Source organism: Emys orbicularis, chromosome 20 (assembly GCF_028017835.1).
Source record: "Emys orbicularis isolate rEmyOrb1 chromosome 20, rEmyOrb1.hap1, whole genome shotgun sequence".
NCBI classification, from domain to species: Eukaryota; Metazoa; Chordata; order Testudines; family Emydidae; genus Emys; species Emys orbicularis.
Genome location: NC_088702.1, coordinates 9366696 through 9381008, shown reverse-complemented (window position 1 = coordinate 9381008; position 14313 = coordinate 9366696). Strand labels below are relative to the sequence as shown.

Genomic DNA, 14313 nt, shown 5'->3' with positions numbered 1-14313 from the left:
GTATCAGTTTAAAACTGCTCATAGCAGTGTTGTGACTGTACCTTTACCAGCACAAGGTACATCAATATGTCAGGTTTCAATCAATCTACAAGCAACCACACACAACTGGGCACTGATTCCAATGAACTGGATAGCTAGCTCTCCCTGTCACGTGATATTTGGTGTCTTAAAGCTCCAGCGGCTGGAGTCAGGGGACTGCATGAAGAGCTCAGCTTTCATGCAAAAATTCCTAGGTTCTTAGGCCTCACAGTTGCAGAGAAAAGCTGAAAAATGTGACCCCTGAAGTCAGCAAAGAAAGAGATCTCACTCTGGATTATTTTTAAAAACACTGCATGATTTTGAAGCCGATCTCAAGTTGTTTTAGCGGCTGGGCTCCTGATTTTTCACGCTTGGGGTAGGTGTCTACACTCAGACTGGAACCAAAAGAACTAGATCAGGTGTCATCCCCCCTTCTGGCTGTCTCAGCCCCAGCCTGTGTGTGGAGACTCCCGGCTCGATCCTGAACATCTTATTTCCATTCAATTGAGGCTGATTTTTTACCGATTTTAGATGCCAGGGGAGGGAGGGAGCAGAGCCAGAGAACTGCAATCCACGATCCTAGATCCAGACCCACTTGGGGGTCCCCATGATCCCACCCATCCCCCTGTTTAGGGTGACAGTTGCAGGGGCACCTATACAAGAGATGTCTTCTGGGGGCCCAGCACTAGTCTCTTAGCGCGGGGGAGCGCTTCCCCCACTCCAGACCGATAGACGGCTTTGGTTTGTCCCAGAGGAGGGAGGGCTCTTCCCCCACCCACCCAAGCAGAGGGCTCTGTGGGGGGGGGGCACATAAAGACCCCCACCCCCCCACCCTGTAGCAGAACCATGAAGGGGCTAACACCCCCCCCCCGAGTAGACACCCTAAACATCTCTCCCCCGGTGCTTGCCCTAAATATCTCCCCCTCCCCCCATGCTCATCCTAAATTTTTTCTCCCCCTCCTGGTGCTCACCCTAAATTCCTCCTCCACCAGGTGCTCACCCTAAACCTCTGCCCCAGTGCCCACCTCAAATATTTCCCTCCAGCACCCAATTAAGGCAACCTGTGACCCCAGCCCCTGCACCTCTGCCCTGTCCTGTTTGATTTGCAGTATCAGGAGCGACCTACACAAGAGATGGATTTGTGGGAGCCCTGCCCCGCTTTTCTCTCTGGCCTGCCTTGGGCCTCCTGCCTCCACAGACCAATAGCCCCTGCCTTAAGCAAGTGGGGTCCATCCCTGAGAAGGGAGGACACGGTGCCTTTACTCTCAGAGGACTTTGGGGTGGGGCAGGCTGGAGATGTGACCCCAGCAGAGCCAAATGGCTGCAGAGAGAGTTCCTGCTGTGGTTGTGTCATTAGGGGCCCCAAAGCAGCAGGTATCAGCATTAACCTGTTGAGATGCATGGGGCAGCACACACCCCTCAGAGCGATGGGCTTAGGCTCTCTGCAGACTCAGGCAGCATCGATGTAGCACTTACACCAGGTCACATTTTCAAGATTTTCTTTGCGGCCGTAAGGGCTAGAAACATCACCTTTTTGAAAGCAAGCACTGAGACTCTAGTGTTATCACATGCCTTTGGGAGCTGGGGCCCTAAACGGGCCTGTAGTGCTTATACCTTCATCAGGCCTTGGGTGAGAGACTAGATCTGGTTATTATATGACTGCAAACAGCTAAAGGGGACCCCTCTTTGGTACATGTAGCAGGGGCCTAGGCCACGCAGTTCTGAGTGACCATAACTGTGGCTGGCTGGCTGCTACCGTATATACAGTGTATTACACCTGCCACCTTGCAGCTACTGCCTCTGCAAATGCCCACCTCCCACCAACTCTTCTGAGTGTGTCAGTGAGCTAAGAGGTCCTCCAGAGCGGGCGGGGCTAAAGGCCAGCCCCCCATTCGCTCCATCGCCCACAGCTGCGATTGCCACGCTGCGGCACGTCTGACCAGCCGGTCTGATGACTGAGCAGCTCAGGCATTCGCGCCCATGTGAGTTTCGGATCGCTGGATGGGCTTCACGCTAAGAACCAACGCAACCAGCACTTCATCGCGTGCTGATTTCACAAGGCACATGCCAATGATCTAGACAATTAACAGATGCCATCTAATTACGGCCCTGACATGGCTCTTTTCCTGCAACACTTCACTTCAGGAGCGACATTGTACGAACACCAAGCAATCGCCTGCTACCATCGTCTCTGCAACAAGAGACAGAAAATGGATCGCAGTCAATCGGGGCAGAGCGAGGCCTCTCACAACCTTTAGCACTCCCTGATCTCCTCTCTTTCTGGGCTCATCAGCTAAGAGGGTTGACCTCGTTAGTACACAAATAAGGGAAAACCCAAGGTACTGCAGGAAGTGGTGGCTGTGACTTATAGATGCATCCTTTTCTTGTTCTCATTACTGAACAACTCCCTGGCACGGTGCTAGGGGAACCATCCTCTGACTGAGGTCCTGGCCTCTTCTGTATATTTGACATGCCATGGCCCTGGTCACTTTTTATGCTCATGTCCTGCCCACGTTTCAACTGGGAGAATGAACATTCTGGTCCCCCACATTCTCCCCAACTTTCAGTTGGGCACAATATTCCCCCCCCCCCTTAGAATCATAGAATATCAGGGTTGGAAGGGACCTCAGGAGGTCATCTAGTCCAACCCCCTGCTCAAAGCAGGACCAATCCCAACTAAATCATCACAGCCAAGGCTTTGTCAAGCCGGGCCTTAAAAACCTCTAAGGAAGGAGATTCCACCACCTCTCTAGGTAACCCATTCCAGTGCTTCACCACCCTCCTAGTGAAAAAGTGTTTCCTAATATCCAACCTAAACCTCCCCCACTGCAACTTGAGACCATTACTCCTTGTTCTGTCAATTCCAGACTGCCTTGCAAGCATTGCCGTGCAGCTGTTCAACCTTCCACCCCAGAGGTGGCTGCATTTCCTTTTTGGGTGAAGCGCTACTTGTACAGAGTTAGGCCCAAACTGTCCCAAGTGTCCTTTGACACAGTTTGGGGGAGCCCAGCGTGAGACACAGAGGGTCTGGTTTCCATAGGGGCTGCCAACCCACTGCCCCCATGTGGAGTTGTGGGTGCTCAGCGCCTCTGAAAATCACATCTCTCTGGTCTCACGTTGGATGCCCCAGAACTGACACCCCATCTCAGTGGCGGCTGCTTTTGAAAACGCTGGCCTTTGAGATCACTTGGGGCATGACAGTCTCTCTTCTTAGCTGCTTCCCACTGAGGAGCATGGAGCCATTCGAATCCCAGCGAGGGGTTGTAATTCACAGGCCAGGACCTGATTTGTCTCCTGGAACGCATTATATCCACGGGACGACTGGCCCTGTGCAACCGGACCTTCGACATTAACGGCCTAGAAGGAGTCCAGTTCCTGCTATCGGAGGCAGCCACCTCATAGCAACCCATTCGGAAACGTATCGGGCTCCATCTCAGAGCTAGTTAGGTTGTTTGCCCCCTGCTCTTTCCATCAGGAGGCTGGTCCAGAACCCCCTCCGCCCAGTTCTCATTTCCAGCCTAAATTAATTCCAGGCCAGTTTATCCCCATTTGTTCTTGTGCCAACTGTGTCCTGTGGCTTTAATAGCTTTTCTCCTTCCCTGGTGTTTCCCCCCTGTGTATTTATAGACAGCAATCACATCCCTTCTCATAAACCAGCCGAGCCGGTTGAGTGTCCTCTTGTAAGACAGGCCCTTTATATCTCTGATCAACCTAGTTCCCTTCTTAGCACCTGGAATTTCCGAGGTCATCCAGGGACAGGAAACAGACACAGGTGGAGTATCAGGGGCTTCTGGGTACAGGTGAGCACCTTGGAGTGAGGGCACATGGTGCCCTCCTAAGCTACCCCTGATCATATCACGACAGGTCAGTGACTCCTGACGTAGCCAACCTGCCCATTTGAGAAGCAGTTTAGCAACAAGACCGGCCTGACACCAAGAGGCAGAAACTCTCCTGCCTCCACCCGAAGCACAGGCTGCTGCTGACCATGTGTGTGGCTGGAGGACAGGATAACGCTCGCTGAGCATGGTTCCTGGCGCACCAGCCTCCACAGCAAAATGTGGTTCCTGCCCGACCAGGTGATTTCAGCTCAGGCGGCCTTCCCGGAAAGTGACTAACAGCTGCGGGCTCTGCCCTTGTGGGGACGGGGAAAGTACTGGGAGGCGACTGCAGGGCGGACACGCACTGATTCCAGCACCCGCTCCCACTCAGGATCTCCGACAGCTGGCTGGGTCTGTCACGGAGTCCAGAATCCCGCATCCCCTCCCTTCCACCCCCCTCAGCGCTGCCCAGCAACTCAGGAGCAGACCAGAGTTACTGCAACATCAGAGCCTTTGCTGCAACCTGATGATCACCAGGGCCGGCTCCAGGCACCAGCCTTCCAAGCAGGTGCTTGGGGCGGCAGTCTGCAAGTGGCGGCAGTCCGTGTGGTTTTGCCCCCAAGCAGCGCGCCGAATTGCCGCCGCAGACGGCGGGGGCAGTCCGTGCGCCGTTAGGGCGGCACGCGCGTTTCCGCGGTGGCGGCAATTTGGCAGCAGCTTCTATGTTCAGCTGCCCGCGGCGGCAATTTGGCGGCAGCTTCTGTCTTCCGGCTGAAGCTGCCGCCAAATTGCCGCGGCGGCGGAAACACGCGTGCCGCCCTAACGGCGCACGGACTGCCCCCGCTGTCCGCGGCGGCAATTCGGCGCGCTGCTTGGGGCGGCAAAAGCAGTAGAGCCGGCCCTGATGATCACATCTGTGACCCAACCTGTGTGTGACCAGGCGCCTGGCTCTTAACCCCTGCCTCTTGCTGATCACTTGCCAGGGGATGACGAGAGGCCAGAATAAGCAAATTTAGGAGCCTAAATCCAGATTTAGGAAGCCCACTATGACTAAGTAACACCTGGAGGCTCCAACCGCAATCAGGGCCCCCCCCCACACTGAAGAACAGCCCCTGCCCCAAAGAGCTTGCAGTTTGAATAGACAAAGCATGAGAGGGGAAACTGAGGCACAGCGAGGCCGTGATTTGCCCAAGGTTGCACAGCTGGTCAGAGGCAGAGCTGGGACTAGACCCCTGAAGTGTCCGAGTCTGGTGCTGCGTCCATTAGACCACGCTGCCTTTGTGGAGCTACATTGAAATCTGTGGAAGTTAGGAGCCTAAATATCTTTGAGGATCTGGGCCACTACAGGGAGAGATGCTGCAGGCAACCAATGAGGAGAGGGAGCGATAGGTGAAGCAGTCTGGCTTCCAGAGGTGCTGGGTGTAACCCACTGCACGGGGGTGGCAGGAAACCTGCTGGATCCACAGGGGCCTTGCGCAGGGGTTTCAACAGCACCCAGCGACTCAGGAGAGCTGCTCGGGAATTACACAACAAATCGTTTTTTTCACCGAAAAATGCAGATTGGTCAAAACCAAAACTGGCTCATGGGCCAGGGTTGAGTCTCCCAACGGGAAGAAACCTTGAGGAAAGCAGCCCTGAAACGGCCAGCAGGGGCTGACATTTTCAAAACGCACCAGGCCAGTGTTCTGTCTCAAAGCGACCCTTTGGTTTGAAATTTACGCTAATATGACCAAAAAAAAAAAGGTTGAAATCCAAACGAAATGTTTCCTCTGACCCGACAGGAAGAAATTCGCTTTTTTCACTCAGGAGGATTTCCAAGATTTCGATTTTCCAGCCCAGTTCAAGAGGGGGAAACATTTCAAAATCACCAGAGTATTTGTGAGATGGGAAACTTGTTCTGCTAGGGAGCCCCAGTCCTCTGGCCTTTCCAGCTACACAGGCCCAGCTGCCAGCCCTGGAGGGGCCTGGCGCAAGTCCCGCTGAGATGCTGGTCATTAAAAGAGCTTTCACAGCTCCCAGCTTACAAATTGGATCCTTTACCTAACTGCCTGCGGGCTCCTGGCTTTGCCAATGTCAGCCTTAGACACCCCGTGCCTCAGCTTCCCCATCTGTAAAATGGACATAGCCCTAATCGCCCCCTTTTAAATGGGTCTGACTTCCTCAGGCAAGAGGCACTGGGACATAACTGGAAGTTAGCATGGTTCTAGCACAGGTGTGGCTGCGGGTGACAAGACATCCCAGCATGCAATGCTCTAGTCAGCTCGAAGCAGCCAGGCCAAAGCAATGCATGTTGGGATACCTACCACTCGACCAGCTGCAGCTCAGCATTGGGTGACGCCAGTCTGCTCCACGTCTCATGAACACCTGTGGGTGTTGCTCTCGGGTGTGGGACAGGGCCCTGTAGGGCACCCCCTGTGGTAGCCCTGGGTCCCTCAGCGTGTTTACTAAGCACTTCCACTAGGGCCTTGCTTGCATTTCCTTCGGCAGCACCCGCTGTTGCTCAATCTGCAGTGATGCAAGTGCCCTTGTCAGCAAGAGCCCAGCAACTGCAAAACAATCAGCATGATTCACGCCTCCACCCCCCTCTTGCTGTGCATCGAGCTGCCTGTTCTGCCCAGTGGCAGGGCCTGGCACCAGCTACACAGAGTAACTTCCTGTGTGTAACGTGTGGGCCTCCTCCCCATCCCCACTCTGGTGCCACCTCTGCCAGAACCGACCCTGAGAACCAGGGGGTGGGGCAAGGACACTGCAGGGAGGGCTCTATCCCCGTGGGTGCCAGGGGCACTGCAGGGAGGGCTCTATCCCCGTGGGGGTGCCAGTGGCACTGCAGGGAGGGCTCTATCCCCGTGGGGGTGCCAGGGGCACTGCAGGGAGGGCTCTATTCCTGTGGGGGTGCCAGGGGCACTGCAGGGAGGACTCTATCCCCGTGGGTGCCAGGGGCACTGCAGGGAGGGCTCCGTCCCATGGGGTGCCAGGGGCACTGCAGGGAGGGCTCCGTCCCCGTGGGGTGCCAGGGGTACTGCAGGGAGGACTCTATTCCCGTGGGGTGCCAGGGGCACTGCAGGGAGGGCTCTATCCCCGTGGGGTGCCGGGGCACTGCAGGGAGGGCTCTATCTCCGTGGAGGTGCCAGGGGCACTGCAGGGAGGGCTCTATCCCCGTGGGTGCCAGGGGCACTGCAGGGAGGGCTCTATTCCCGTGGGTGCCAGGGGCACTGCAGGGAGGGCTCTATTCCCGTGGGGGTGCCAGGGGCACTGCAGGGAGGGCTCCGTCCCCGTGGGGTGCCAGGGGTACTGCAGGGAGGACTCTATTCCCATGGGGTGCCAGGGGCACTGCAGGGAGGGCTCTATCCCCGTGGGGTGCCGGGGCACTGCAGGGAGGGCTCTATCTCCGTGGAGGTGCCAGGGGCACTGCAGGGAGGGCTCTATCCCCGTGGGTGCCAGGGGCACTGCAGGGAGGGCTCTATTCCCGTGGGTGCCAGGGGCACTGCAGGGAGGGCTCTATTCCCGAGGGGGTGCCAGGGGCACTGCAGGGAGTTCTCTATCCCCGTGGATGCCAGTGGCACTGCAGGGAGGGCTCCGTCCCCGTGGGGTGCCAGGGGCACTGCAGGGAGGGCTCTATTCCCGTGGGGTGCCAGGGGCACTGCAGTGAGGGCTCTGTCCCCGTGGGTGCCAGGGGCACTGCAGTGAGGGCTCTGTCCCCGTGGGTGCCAGGGGCACTGCAGGGAGGGCTCCGTCCCCGTGGGGTGCCAGGGGCACTGCAGGGAGGGCTCTATTCCCGTGGGGTGCCAGTGGCACTGCAGGGAGGGCTCCGTCCCCGTGGGTGCCAGGGGCACTGCAGGGAGGGCTCTATTCCCGTGGGGTGCCAGTGGCACTGCAGGGAGGACTCTATCCCCGTGGGTGCCAGGGGCACTGCAGGGAGGGCTCTATCCCCGTGGGGTGCCAGGGGGACTGCAGGGAGGGCTCTATCCCCGTGGGGTGCCGGGGCACTGCAGGGAGGGCTCTATCCCCGTGGGGTGCCGGGGCACTGCAGGGAGGGCTCTATCCCCGTGGGTGCCAGGGGCACTGCAGGGAGGGCTCTATCTCCGTGGGTGCCAGGGGCACTGCAGTGAGGGCTCTATTCCTATGGGGTGCCAGGGGCACTGCAGGGAGGGCTCTATCCCCGTGGGGTGCCAGGGGGACTGCAGGGAGGGCTCTATCCCCGTGGCGTGCCGGGGCACTGCAGGGAGGGCTCTATCCCCGTGGGGGTGCCAGGGGCACTGCAGGGAGGGCTCTATCCCCGTGGGGGTGCCAGGGGCACTGCAGTGAGGGCTCTATTCCCGTGGGGTGCCAGGGGCACTGCAGGGAGGGCTCCGTCCCCGTGGGTGCCAGGGGCACTGCAGGGAGGGCTCTATCCCCGTGGGTGTGCCAGGGGCACTGCAGGGAGAGCTCTATCCCCGTGGGGGTGCCAGGGGCACTGCAGTGAGGGCTCTATCCCCGTGGGGGTGCCAGGGGCACTGCAGGGAGGGCTCTATCCCCGTGGGTGCCAGGGGCACTGCAGGGAGGGCTCTATTCCCGTGGGGGTGCCAGTGGCACTGCAGGGAGGGCTCTATCCCTGTGGGCGCCAGGGGCACTGTAGGGAGGGCTCTATCCTCGTGGGGGTGCCAGGGGCACTGCAGTGAGGGCTCTATCCCTGTGGGCGCCAGGGGCACTGTAGGGAGGGCTCTATCCCCGTAGGGGTGCCAGGGGCACTGCAGGGAGGGCTCTATCCCCTTGGGTGCCAGGGGCACTGCAGTGGGTCTCTATCCCCGTGGGGGTGCCAGGGGCACTGTAGGGAGGGCTCTATCCCCGTGGGCCAGGGGCACTGCAGGGAGGGCCCTATCCCCGTGGGGTGCCAGGGGCACTGCAGGGAGGGCTCTATCCCCGTGGGTGCCTGGGGCATTGCAGGGAGGGCTCTATCCCCGTGGGGGTGCCAGGGGCACTGCAGGGAGGGCTCTATCCCCGTGGGGTGCCAGCTCCCCCAGGACTCTGCCCCTCACCCCTCCAGCTCTAACAGGGGAAAGGGAGCCATGTGGCCCATGCCAGGCCCAGCCTCCAGCCCTGGCACTGGCCACATCACTGGATCTGAAAGCAGCAGCCTAGGTTCTGTCTGTTTTACCTTTGGACTCCAGACCGAGGCAGGGGCTCCCTGGGCACTGGAACCCTGTGGTTACCGCACAGAGCATGCCAGCCTCCCTGCCCCTGCCAACAGGCCCCAAGCTCTGAAGCCCCTAGGGAGGGCAGGGGTCCCCCTGGGCTGGGATGCTTTGCTTGGAGACACGGCCCGTGAGGTGCGTCTGTTCCCTGACTGCAGAAGCCTGATTCGGGGACCCGGGTTTCCAGTGGGATTGTGGGAATGCTGCAATTCTGCATGCCAAGCTAGCTTGTACTGACGGCTCAGGGCCAGCCCAACACCCGGCACAACGGGGCCCCGTGACGGCTTAGGTCTGGCCCCATACCCGGCATGACGGGGCCCTGTGACGGCTCAGGGCCGGCCCAACACCCGGCACGACGGGGCCCTGTGACGGCTCAGGGCTGGCCCCATACCCGGCACAACGGGGCCCTGTGACTGCTCTGGCCCCATACCCAGCACGACGGGGCCCTGTGACGGCTCAGGGCTGGCCCCATACCCGGCACAACGGGGCCCTGTGACTGCTCTGGCCCCATACCCGGCACGACGGGGCCCTGTGATGGCTCAGGGCTGGCCCCATACCCGGCATGATGGGGCCCTGTGATGGCTCAGGGCTGGCCCCATACCCAGCACAACGGGGCCCTGTGACTGCTCTGGCCCCATACCCGGCACGACGGGGCCCTGTGATGGCTCAGGGCTGGCCCCATACCCGGCACGACGGGGCCCTGTGACGGCTCAGGGCTGGCCCCATACCCGGCACAATGGGGCCCTGTGACTGCTCTGGCCCCATACCCAGCACGACGGGGCCCTGTGACGGCTCAGGGCTGGCCCCATACCCGGCACAACGGGGCCCTGTGACTGCTCTGACCCCATACCCGGCACGACGGGGCCCTGTGATGGCTCAGGGCTGGCCCCATACCCGGCACGACGGGGCCCTGTGACTGCTCTGACCCCATACCCAGCACGACGGGGCCCTGTGACGGCTCAGGGCTGGCCCCATACCCGGCACAACGGGGCCCTGTGACTGCTCTGACCCCATACCCAGCACGACGGGGCCCTGTGACGGCTCAGGGCTGGCCCCATACCCGGCACAACGGGGCCCTGTGACTGCTCTGACCCCATACCCGGCACGACGGGGCCCTGTGATGGCTCAGGGCTGGCCCCATACCCGGCACGACCGGGCCCTGTGACGGCTCAGGGCTGGCCCCATACCCGGCACAACGGGGCCCTGTGACTGCTCTGGCCCCATACCCAGCACGACGGGGCCCTGTGACGGCTCAGGGCTGGCCCCATACCCGGCACAACGGGGCCCTGTGACTGCTCTGGCCCCATACCCTGCAAGACGGGGCCCTGTGATGGCTCAGGGCTGGCCCCATACCCGGCACGACGGGGCCCTGTGATGGCTCAGGGCTGGCCCCATACCCGGCACGACGGGGCCCTGTGATGGCTCAGGGCTGGCCCCATACCCGGCACGACGGGGCCCTGTGATGGCTCAGGGCTGGCCCCATACCCGGCACGACGGGGCCCTGTGATGGCTCAGGGCCGGCCCAACACCCGGCACGACGGGGCTGTGACGGCTCAGGGCCGGCCCAACACCCGGCACGACTGGGGCCTGTGACAGCTCAGGGCCAGCCCAACACCCGGCATGACGGGGCCCTGTGACGGCTCAGGGCCGGCCCAACACCCGGTGCAGCCTTGATTGAGATGCTAAGTGAGACCAGGATTCTGCAATACTGGCTCAAAGCTGCACCTGGACGGCTCCTGTTCCCTCTGCCCAGGCTGCTCTCAGGCAGCGAAGCGGGAGGCTCAGGAACACGCCCAGAGAGGCTCAGTGCAGAGGCAAGCGGATGTTCACAGAAAGCCGCTGCTGCCCCACTGCTGGCGGTGAGGATGGCTGTGTGCTGGAGACACCAGCCCAGCAGGACTGGGGCTCCGGGAGGGTCCCCGCCGAGCAATGGGTCAGCCCCCAGAGAGGTGTCTCCTGGCCCATTCCCTGCTGCCGCCCCATGGAAGGTCAGCCACCGGAGGAGCAAACCGCCCTTACCTTCCTGGCCAGAGTGTTGGAGGTGCTCCAGCAGGTCACACCCAAAGACCCGGTCCTTGGCTGCTCCTTTGCGTTTCACCTTCTGCCGGGCTTTCATGGCGAGAGACATGGGGATGGTTGGACCAGCCCGGGGGCTTCCAGGCTCTAACGCACAAGCCCCAGCCCTTCCCGCTGGGACCACCTGGCCCACATGGGGGCTGGGCGGGCCGGTGAGGAAATCCTCAGCCCACGGCTCCTTTGATGGCTGCCATTCACCGAGCGGCCCCGGGGAGGTGTCTCTTCCTCAAATCCACCCCATAGTCGCCTCTACAGCATCAACCTCTGGCTGCCGAAATCTTCGCTTGGGCTGGATCCAAACGAGAAATCAGTCCAGAGAGAGTCTGTGGCCTGGGAACGAAGCCCTGAAAGCCCAGCCCCAGGGTGTGGGGAGCCCCCGGCCGGGCGGCTCAGCAGCGGAAGCAGCACCCAAGAGAGGAAGCTGCCGAGGCCCAGGCCTGACGTAAAACGCGTTGCACCGTTGCACTCCTGTTCGCTGTCAGGGCTGGGGATCGGCACCCGGCAGGAAGTGAGTTCTGCTGCCTCCAAGCTAACTTCCTGCCCAAGCATCTTCAAGAAACCACAGGGTGCAAAACAAATACCACACACACACAGACCCACCCCGCCGGGGTCGCATGCACACCCATGGACGGGAATCCAAAGCCGGCACACATGGATTCACACCTACGGCCTGTCAGCCTCAGACACACGGAGTCACTCACCCACGCATTGGCTCCCATGCACACATGGACTCACACATACATGGACACACACACACACACACACCATGGAATGGGATCCAAATCCAACACATGCAGACACACACACGGCCACACACACGAACACCTACAGAGAGTCACACACGCACACCTTGGAAATAGATCCAAATCTAACACACACACACGAGTCACAAACACAAGGGATCCAAATCCAGCAGACACACACAGTCACATACACACACCTTGGAAAGGGATCCAAATCCAACACACACGGAGACCCACACACCCAAGTTTTGACGTTGAGTGGTGTCTTCTCACCTTCTTCTCCCTCGATACCAGTCCTGTGGTCTTAGGCTCTTGCCAACCCTTCGTTAGCTTGGGAGAGAGCGGTGCTACTACAGGCCACCTCCCTGGATGGAGCCCCCCCGGTTCACTTCCACATCCGAACTGGGAATGGCGCAATCCCTGCGTGTACCAATAGGGGCGCCCTTAGGAACCAGTCTTCGTGTGGGTCACCAGGCCGCGGTGCTGGGTGCTGTCAGAGTGGAGACCCCAAGCACTCTTCACAGGCAGGAGAGCATCCCTCAGCCCAGGCAGGGTTACTGCCCGGTGGGAGGGGAGTTTAAAGGCCAGCAAGGCCCGTGCTAGTGAAAGGCAGGTAGAAATGCATTGTAAAGGGCTAGCAGCCTGCTGCACGGCGCGCCAGGGAGCGATTTGTCATCGCTTTAGCTCTCATGCAAGTTTAACAAACTCCCTTGGAGTGAGGGTGGGAACAGCAGGTTTCGACACACGCCCGCCCGCCCCCACCACGGCCGTCCCTGAGCTCCAAGGCAGGAGCCAAGGGAGGCTGGCCCAGATCCCAGCTCTCAAGAGTTTCCTCAGTTCCCTTTATAGAGCTGAGGGGCTCCCACCGTCTGTGTCGCGGCTCAGTCCTCCAGCGCCAGCCTCCCCCTCGGCCCCTAGCCACGGATGCTGCACACCGGGAAGATGCTGCATGACGCAGGACAGGGATCGGCTCTTCCAACAGCATCGACTTGGGCTTGGAAGGAAACATTTCCATTGGCCCTGAGACTTTGACACACACTGATACACATACACAGATACTCATATACTAATACACACACACACATACACACGGATACACACACACTGATACACATACATAGCTACACATTTACAGATACACAGACACACACGGATACACAGACACACACACTGATACACATATACAGATACACACTGATACACACACACACAGATACTCTCATATACAGACACACAGTCACAGGTACTCATATACAGATACACACACACTGATACACAAACAGATATACATACACACACACAGATACTCATCATATACAGATACACACACACACTGGTACACACATGCACACACTGATACAGATACACACACACACACACAGATACTCATCATATATAGATGCACACACACAGAGAGATACACACATGCACACGGATACATACACATGGATACATACACACAGATACACATACACACACACGCACATGGATACATATACACACACAGATACTCATCATATACAGATACACACACTGATACACATATACAGATACACACACATACTGATACACATGCACGCACATGGATACTCACACAGATACACATACACATATACTGATACAGACAGACTGATACACACACACACACAGATACAAACACACACATACTCATCATATACAGATACACACACACATACACAGATACTCATCATATACAGATACACACACTGCTACACACAGATACACATACTCACACATTGATACACATTCACATTCATCATATACAGATACATACGCACTGCTACACACACACACACATACTTTGACACCCACCCACACCTGCCTCCACACTGCAGAGTGGTTGTGTTAGCAGCTGACAGGTTGGGCTCACTTGGGCTTTATCATCTAGCCCTGCAGGCGTGGCCAGCTTGAATGCCCAGTGAAGACAATCCCAGACGCACTCCCAGACGCAATCGCAAGTCCACGGGTCCAGATCTAATGCATCCAAGGGTGCCGAGGGAGTTGGCTGATGTGATTGCAGAGCCATTGGCCATTATCTTTAAAATTCGTGGTGATTGGGGGAGGTCCCAGACGATTGGAAAAAGTCAAATATAGTGCCCATCTTTACAAAAGGGAAGAAAGAGAACCCGGGGAACTACAGACTGGTCAGCCTCACTTCAGTCCCTGGCAAAATCATGGAGCAGGTCCTCAAGGAATCCATTTTGAAGCACTTGGAGGAGAGGAAGGTGATCAGGAACAGTCAACATGGGCAAGTCATGCCTGACCAACCCAATTGTCTTCTCTGATGAGATGACTGGCTCTGTGGATATGGGGAAAGGGGTGGATGTGATATATCTTGACTTTAGCAAAGCTTTTGATACGAACAACAAGGAGTCTGGTGGCACCTTAAAAACTAAGATTTATTTGGGCATAAGCTTTCATGGGTAAAAAACCTCACTTCTTCAGATGCATGGAGTGAAAGTTACG

The 14313-nt window shown here is 58.5% G+C and overlaps 1 protein-coding gene across 1 annotated transcript in view; it reads right to left on the bottom strand.

Annotated features, from left to right (window-relative positions):
- ARHGAP30 (Rho GTPase activating protein 30) overlaps positions 1–11135 on the bottom strand; it is a 49482-nt gene extending 38347 nt beyond the window's left edge. The window contains exon 1 of the mRNA XM_065420304.1: positions 11027–11135. Within this exon, the coding sequence (XP_065276376.1) occupies positions 11027–11135 (109 nt within the window). The remainder of the gene's footprint in view (positions 1–11026) is intronic.
- Positions 11136–14313: the final 3178 nt, after the last annotated feature.